This window comes from Leuresthes tenuis, unplaced genomic scaffold (genome assembly GCF_036924035.1).
Source record: "Leuresthes tenuis unplaced genomic scaffold, fLeuTen1.0.hap1 SCAF_19, whole genome shotgun sequence".
Classification (NCBI taxonomy): Eukaryota; Metazoa; Chordata; class Actinopteri; order Atheriniformes; family Atherinopsidae; genus Leuresthes; species Leuresthes tenuis.
The window spans coordinates 3,376,644-3,385,121 of NW_027325373.1; the positions used below are offsets into that span (position 1 = coordinate 3,376,644).

The 8,478-nt window shown below is 49.7% G+C and overlaps 1 protein-coding gene across 2 annotated transcripts; it reads left to right on the top strand.

Moving 5' to 3' along the window:
- Window positions 1–280: 280 nt before the first annotated feature.
- On the top strand, window positions 281–8,002 carry rnf180b (ring finger protein 180b). Of its 2 annotated transcripts, none has more exons than XM_072372274.1 (8): window positions 281–417; window positions 2,550–2,700; window positions 3,506–3,595; window positions 4,595–5,248; window positions 5,334–5,462; window positions 5,668–5,887; window positions 5,965–6,090; window positions 7,252–8,002. In XM_072372274.1, exons 2-8 carry the CDS (start codon window positions 2,644–2,646, stop codon window positions 7,446–7,448), a joined length of 1,473 nt encoding a protein of 490 aa, XP_072228375.1. In that variant the 5' UTR covers window positions 281–417; window positions 2,550–2,643; the 3' UTR covers window positions 7,449–8,002. The 2 variants fall into 2 exon arrangements, with proteins under 2 accessions (XP_072228375.1, XP_072228376.1); XM_072372275.1 differs by having other exon boundaries at window positions 2,555–2,700.
- The last annotated feature ends 476 nt before the right edge of the window (window positions 8,003–8,478 follow it).

Here is an 8,478-nt window from a genome sequence, read left to right on the forward strand (position 1 = left end):
AAAACTACATGAGACAAAATGCCAACGAGCTGCCCAATATATTATATTTTTACATTTGTTTATTTAATTCACTTTAATTTCCCTAATTTTTATTAAATACCACTAAGTTTCTGGTGGTATTTTTAATTAAATATTTTTAATTAAATATGTGATCTCCTCTTAATTTCTGTATTTCTAATTATCTCTATTTCAGATTTAAAACAAGACGTTTGCTTCTCTTCTTTTTAAAATGGGAGATATGACCTTTAAGCTTTCAGCGCGAGATGATTTTTGGCCTATTGGCCATCCCGTAGAGTCCCACTTTTTGTGACGTCACAGCCATATTTACAGCCGAAAGAAGACTTCCCTCTTTAGTTTAGTCTTTCTTTGATTTATGTACGTCGTCACATCAACCGGGGAACTCTTCCAAGTTGTGTGGTGAGCAGAGTCATAAGAAACTTTATCTTTATCTTCAAAATGTCTTCCTTCGAGGGGAGGAAAACCGCCACGGGACAGCTTGTTGTTGTTGTTGTTCATGGAGGCAGGTGGCGAAGCAGCTAAGTTAGCGGGGCTTTATTTATTCTGCCACCATTGCTGTCAGCTTCACACAAGACACGATGTGGAAGAATGAACATCGATGTCACCGCTGTGGTTCAGGCGAGAGAAACGAGGAGAAATGGCTGAATGCTTCGCCTCGTAGCTTAAGAGCTCAGATCAACAGGCTTTGCTGGTGTAAAGTGGAGAAATTCCATGCTTAAAGTATGTGAACCTGCATTCTTCCGTCGTGGAGCTCGTTCACACGCTCATGGCACTTGTAGCCAGTGAAGGGAACATCTTTGTACTGCCACAGAAGGGCATCATTTGGACACAAATGTGCTGCTTCTGCAGAACTTCAGCTGTTTCAAAGAGGCTCAGTGTGGTCAGTGAGGGTCCTGGGATCTCAGAGGGTCCTGGGTCCTCAGAGGGTCCACAGAGCGTCCTGGGTCCTCAGAGGGTCCTCAGAGGGTCCACAGAGGGTCCTGGGTCCTCAGAGGGTCCACAGAGGGTCCTGGGTCCTCAGAGGGTCCTCAGAGGGTCCTGGGTCCACAGAGGGTCCTGGGTCCTCAGAGGGTCCTCAGAGGGTCCACAGAGGGTCCTGGGTCCTCAGAGGGTCCTCAGAGGGTCCACAGAGGGTCCTGGGTCCTCAGAGGGTCCTCAGAGGGTCCTGGGTCCACAGAGCGTCCTGGGTCCTCAGAGGGTCCTCAGAGGGTCCACAGAGGGTCCTGGGTCCTCAGAGGGTCCACAGAGGGTCCTGGGTCCTCAGAGGGTCCTCAGAGGGTCCTGGGTCCACAGAGCGTCCTGGGTCCTCAGAGGGTCCTCAGAGGGTCCACAGAGGGTCCTGGGTCCTCAGAGGGTCCACAGAGGGTCCTGGGTCCTCAGAGGGTCCTCAGAGGGTCCTGGGTCCTCAGAGGGTCCTCAGAGGGTCCTGGGTCCTCAGAGGGTCCTGGGTCCACAGAGGGTCCTGGGTCCTCAGAGGGTCCTCAGAGGGTCCTCAGAGGGTCCTGGGACCTCAGAGGGTCCACAGAGGGTCCTGGTTCCTCAGAGGGTCCTCAGAGGGTCCTGGGTCCTCAGAGGGTCCTCAGAGGGTCCTGGGACCTCAGAGGGTCCTGGGATCTCAGAGGGTCCTGGGTCCTCAGAGGGTCCTGGATCCTCAGAGGGTCCTGGGTCCTCAGAGGGTCCTCAGAGGGTCATCAGAGGGTCCTGGGATTTCAGAGGGTCCTGGGACCTCAGAGGGTCCTGGGATCTCAGAGCGTCCTGGGACCTCAGAGGTTCCTGGGTCCTCAGAGGGTCCTGGGTCTTCAGAGGGTCCTGGATCCTCAGAGGTTCCTGGGTCCTCAGAGGGTCCTGGGTCCTCAGAGGGTCCTGGGTCTTCAGAGGGTCCTGGATCCTCAGAGGGTCCTGGGTCCTCAGAGGGTCCTGGGTCCTCAGAAGGTCCTGGGTCCTCAGATGGTCCTGGGTCCTCAGAGGGTCCTGGGACCTCAGAGGGTCCTGGGTCCTCAGAGGGTCCTGGGACCTCAGAGGGTCCTGGGTCCTCAGAGGGTCCTGGGTCCTCAGAGGGTCCTGGATCCTCAGAGGGTCCTGGGTCCTCAGAGGGTCCTGGGTCCTCAGAGGGTCCTGGATCCTCAGAGGGTCCTGGGTTCTCAGAGGGTCCTGGGTCCTCAGAGGGTCCTGGGTCCTCAGAGGGTCCTGGGTCCTCAGAGGGTCCTGGGACCTCAGAGGGTCCTGGATCCTCAGAGGGTCCTGGATCCTCAGAGGGTCCTGGGACCTCAGAGGGTCCTGGGTCCTCAGAGGGTCCTGGGTCCTCAGAGGGTCCTGGGTCCTCAGAGGGTCCTGGGACCTCAGAGGGTCCTGGGTCCTCAGAGGGTCCTGGGTCCTCAGAGGGTCCTGGGTCCTCAGAGGGTCCTGGGTCCTCAGAGGGTCCTGGATCCTCAGAGGACCCAGGACCTGAGGTTGACTGAGGTCCTGAACAACAGATTAATCGTCCATTACTCACCAGATTGAAACAGAATGTCTTTATGGTTTGGTTTCAGCACAGCTGTGGACATGTTCTGCTCTTGAGTGTCCCGGCTGCCGTCATCACAAGCAGCAGATGGACTGAAAACGCTGCCGTGGAGGGGGGGAACCATGCTCCGCTGCAGAAGGTGCCGGAAGGGCGTCGTAGACTTGGTGTGCTTGTCAATGGTTGGTGAAAACCTTGAGTTCTGTAATCTCCTGCGTGCAAAACAGCCGATGTTTATGGAGCAAAGCAAGACATCAAAGATAAGATGTGGAGTTGATGTTGTTTTTCACGTGTTTTTCACCAAAAACTAAAGTAAATAAAGTACATTCAGGCCAAATCAGGTAGCAAGCATTACTCGTGTTTTATCACCATGAATAATTGTGATTAATTCTCAGAATTAGGCACGAAACAGCTTTCATCTAACAGCTGTTACTCTGCCGGTGGAACGTTTTCACTCGAGTGTTGCAAGATTTAAAAAAAGTCAAGTGCCTTGGTGCAGAGAAACCCAAATATCCCAAACTGTGGCTGATTGTATCTCCAGTTAGAGGTCTTATTTAAATCTTTAAATCTCTTTAAATCTCTTTAAATCAGGGCTTCAGATGACTTTTAATACCCAGCAGTATGGTGACTCTTTTATATTATCTTATTCAATTTTGCTGTATTTTATTGCGTTTACTGTTATTCTATTGTTTTGTACTTATTCTTTTCTTTATTTATTATCTGCTCTTTGGTACCGAAATGGACTGTTGTAAAGGGCTGTAGAAATAAATCACATTTTACATTTATTTGAAAATGTTGAATCAACGTTTGCAGCAGTGATATCTTGTTAAATTGTGAGAGACATGCAGATTCAAAGCAGTCGGGGTTGTTGACGCTCTAAAAGATAACCGTTTGTGTTTGAGTTACACGGCGGCGGCGGCCAGCAGGTGGCGTGCAGGAGGCTGTCCGTGGGAGCTGACCTCTCTGATTCTGTGTGTTTAACTTCAGGCTGCAGATGAAAGTCCAGCTGCTGTTTGCACCATTTGGCATGTGAATGTTGACAAGTTGCCGGAGTGGATACTGACCTCAGTGCATCAGGTGAGTGTTTCATGTTTTTAATTCTGCTGAACTGATATCTAAAGTCACCCTCCTTACGCTCTAAGGTTTGCGATCTCAGACGAACATGTACCTGGGATGTGTTTAAGAACCAGTCCCAGCCTAGAAGGGAGGGTCATGAGCACAGTTAGAAAAAGCCTGAACAAGGATGGCTTGTTTGGAAGGGCTGCAGGAGAAAGCCTCTTCTCTCTAAAAAGAACATGGCAGCACAGCTTAGGTTTGCAAAGCTGCATCTGAACAAAGCTCAAGACTTCTGGAACAATGTCCTTTGGACAGACCAGAGCAAAGTGGAGATGTTTGGTCCTAATGCACAGCAGCACGTTTGGAGGAAACCAAACACAGCATATCAGCACAAACACCTCATACCAGCTGTCAAGCACGGTGGTGGAGGGCTGATGATCTGGGCTGGTTCTGCAGCCACAGGACCTGGGCACCTTGCAGTCATTGAGTCCACCATGAACTCCTCTGGATACCAAAGTATTCTAGAGTCAGATGTGAGGCCATCTGTCCCACAGCTAAAGCTGGGCTGAAACTGGCTCATCAACAGGACAAAGATCCCAAACACAGCAGCAGATCTACAGCAGAATGTGTGAAAAAGAACAGAATCAAGGTGCTGCAATGGTCCAGTCAGAGTCCAGACCTCTGCTATAATTATTCTTGTTATATCCTGAAACATATTTTAGTTCTGATAAGTCAGTGGCTGTTGAATTATTAAATCTCTGCTGCCGTTGATAGATTTCCGTGTTTATGCTGAATGTGATCAGGGGCATTTTGTTCTGAACAGTTTCCTCATGCTTTGAAATAAACTCCTGCACCTGCTGCTCCGTCAGTGTTATTCAATACAATCAAAGCCAAATGATGAGAAATTTGATTAATCAATGAAGGAAATCATTTGCCTGTAGTTGCATCCCATTATTTTACTCCAGATTTGACATTTTTATCAAAATAAAAGGATGAATTGAGGCTGTGGTTTCTGTCCAGGCCCAGTGGACTGTGGGAAAACTGAACTGCCATAACTGCGGGGCTCGTCTGGGCGGCTTCAACTTCATTAATCGCTCTGACTGCCCCTGTGGTCAGGACGCCAGTGTCCACCTCAGCAAAAGCCGCGTGGATCATGACCACAAACGCTGCGTCCTCATCGTCCAGCCGAGGAGGATGAAACCTCTTCAGAGCAAAGAAGAGAGGCCTGAGCTCAACAGGACGGCAGTGGACAGTTTACAGCTCAGCTGCTCTGCCGCCATGTCTCACATGAGCCCGGCGGACGCCTCGCATCAGCTCAGCCAAGCTGAAAACACTCAGCCTTTCTCTTTCAGTCCCCTTTACTGCATTTCTCACAGGAGAAGGGGCAGTCTGGAGGACGGTGGAGACCTCGGCTCGTGTTTTTGCCCCGTCGATCTGATGAGGTCGGGATCCTCTGGTTCTTATCCCACGAGGGAAGCCTCGGTTAACCCCTGCCGCTCAGCTGCCTCCGGAGGTCCTCGCTCACCTCCGCATCAGCAGCCGCCGCCAGCTGAGGCGGATGTGCCACCTTTAGCAGAGACCAGCTCGGTCCACGGGGAGCTTTCTGATTCCCTGGCCTCTCTCAGGAGAAGATCCACCTCAAACAGAGCTGCTGAGCTGGAGGAGGAAGCAGAGGTAAACAGAGTTCATGCAGTTTAACTGTTTCCTCCCCTCCCAGCTTCAGTGTCTGCTTTTGTGCTTTTTGCTGTTGTTCTCGCAGCCTCGAGCCTCGGAGGTCTCTCCAGACTTGTTGGGGCTGAGCAAAAGGGAGAAGAACCGTCTGAAGAGTCAGCGGAGGAAACAGAGGAGGAGAGAAAGATGGCTGCACCGTCGGCAGGAGAAGGAGCCGGTGCGAGAGCAGAAGTTATTACCGTACCTTCTGTCTTTATTTGCATTTCGCTCAGCTTTTTCAGGATTGGAGCCGTAATGGAAGAGAATGTTTAACCTGTGGAAAAGGACTGTAAAGTGGTCACATGTGAGAGTGGCAGAGGCCGGGTTCAGAGCTCAGGAGCACGGAGGGGAGGTGTTTTCACTCTTCAGGTGTTTGTGTGCAGGCTGAAGCTGTGAGCGGGTCACCGCTGGACAGCGAGGAGGAGGACAGGGACGCCGTCACCTGCGCCGTGTGTCTGGACATCTACTTCAGTCCGTACAGCTGTCAGCCCTGCGGACACGTCTTCTGCGAGCCGTGCCTCCGCACGCTCGCCAAGAACCGGCCCGCGAACACCCCCTGCCCTCTGTGCCGGACCCTCATCTCTCACACCAGCCTCCACAGAGGTGAGCCTCCACCGCTGTGCGTTTGCTGTAAAGCAGCGAAGTTCTGCCCTTTACTCTGTGCTGTCCTTCCCCATCAGAGCTCAACCAGACGGCAAAGACCTTCTTCCCCAGAGTCTCCGCCGCTCGCAGGCACAACTTCCAGAATGCGTTGTGTGCAAAATGGCCTCTGCCCAGCTCCCGGAGGCACTTCTGGTCCTTTTGGGGTGAGAAACTGCGCCGGTTCCTCCAGAAAGAACTGTCAGTCTGGCCCAGGGGTCGGGAACCTATGGCTCGCGAGCCAGATGTGGCTCTTTTGATGATTGCATCTGGCTCAGATAAAAGTAAATATTCTCACTTGTTTTAATCCATCCATGGATTTTTCATGTCCTGCTCAGGGCTGCAGGAGCAACTGTCCATTATTTTAATTGGATGATACTGGACTACGTTGCAGCGTAAAACAGGTAAACGCCCCCTTTTGAATCAGTCTGCTCGGTCATTAGCTCAAAGCTAACCCTTCGACGAAGAAAAAAAGATGACGAGTATCGTACATTTCAGGCCGAATGGACTGAAGAATTCGCCTTTGTGGAGAGAGCAAATTCTGCGGTGTGTCTAATTTGCAAAGACAAAATTACATCGATGAAACGGTCGAATGTAAAGCGGCACTTCGACACGCGCCATGCTACCTTTGCATCAAAATACCCGGCAGGAGACAGCAGAAAGAAAGCGTGCCGAGAGCTACTGAGCAGTGTACAAGCTAGAGCTACTGAGCAGGGTACAAGCTAGAGCTACTGAGCAGGGTACAAGCTAGAGCTACTGAGCAGGGTACAAGCTAGAGCTACTGAGCAGGGTACAAGCTAGAGCTACTGAGCAGGGTACAAGCTAGAGCTACTGAGCAGGGTACAAGCCAGAGCTACTGAGCAGGGTACAAGCTAGAGCTACTGAGCAGGGTACAAGCTAGAGCTACTGAGCAGGGTACAAGCTAGAGCTACTGAGCAGGGTACAAGCTAGAGCTACTGAGCAGGGTACAAGCAGCCAGCAGCAACCCGACAAGGTGGCTATAATTCCGCTAGCTTAGCTGGATCTTTAGCAATAGTGAGGAACGGAAAACCATTCACAGATGGCGAGTATGCTAATAAATAATATGCTAATATAATATGCTAATAAATTCAGAGGCTTATTATACTGACATTTAGTTGAATTCACTTTTAAAATATATTATATGGCTCTCATTGAAATAAATTTCCAAATTTTTTTGCTTTCATGGCTCTCTTAGTCAAAAAGGTTCCCGACCCCTGGTCTGGCTCATTGCTTCTCACATTAGAGCATGAGAACAGTTAGAAAGTTGGAAGTAAAGCTGCTGACTGCCTCTGCGTGTTGTCCTTCAGAATATCGGAGAAATGCAGCGACGGCACGGAGACGCTGGCACTTCGCCCACGGAGGCTTCCCGCTGGAAGCTCTGAACCTCACCGACATGCGAGGCTGGCTCTTCGACGTCGGCCTGGTCATCGTCTGCGTTCACTCACTCAACTGGATCCTGGCTCTGCTGCTCCTCGGTGTCCTGCTGTACTACTGCTTCGTTTGAAACACCCAGGAGAGCTCAGGAGTTCTGTTTCCAGCGTCGTATTTCTTTAAAGTGGCTTGATAATCTGTTTTTGCACAAAAAAAGTCAACAACACGGGACTTTTTTACTTTGTACGACATCATGCTGCTGTTTTTCTGTTGAATATTTGAGTCGTTTTGTTTTAATAATCACGAAAGGAAATGGATTTGTTTCCCTTTTAGGCTGAATGCTAACGAAACTCATGTATCTTAGTTTATTCTACCAAGTTTAGCATTAGAACCCTGTGAAGTTTTGAAGAATTCTGCCTAATATCAGGCTTTTATTTGTCAGTTTTTGAGCTGCATTTACAGAACAAAAGGGTTATCTTTTGAAAAGTCTTGCTTCGTCAGCATAAACGGTAATATTTCAGTTTATATCGTCATAAAGTCACTTTATGACTTTAGTCACTACATTATCGCTACATCTTTTGATTTTTCTCTCTTTCTAAAAGCAAATGCTGTTATTTTATTTTTTTAGATCACAACACACCCAAAAAAAGAAAAGTCTATAAGCAATAAAACAGCTTTTAAAATCAAGTGCTCTTTCAGTCCCACATTTTTTCTTCCTTTTTTTAAGCAAACCCACAGAATCTGAATCTGAAGATGAGCTTTGTTTGAATTTGTGTTTTATTCACAGAGCGGATCTGTTGGGTGTCTGTTGGAGATCTGTTGGGAATCTGTCGGGAATCTGTTGGAGATCTGTTGGGAGTCTGTTGGGGGTCTGTTGGGGATCTGTTGGGAATCTGTTGGAGATCTGTCGGGGGTCTGTTGGAGATCTGTTGGGAGTCTGTTGGGAGTCTGTTGGGAATCTGTTGGGAGTCTGTTGGGAATCTGTTGGAGGTCTGTTGGGGATCTGTTGGGAATCTGTTGGGGATCTGTTGGGAATCTGTTGGAGATCTGTTGGGGGTCTTTGGGGATCTGTTGGGGGTCTGCTGGGAATCTGTTGGGGGTCTGTTGGAGATCTGTTGGGAGTCTGTTGGGGATCTGTTGGGGGTCTGCTGGGAATCTGTTGG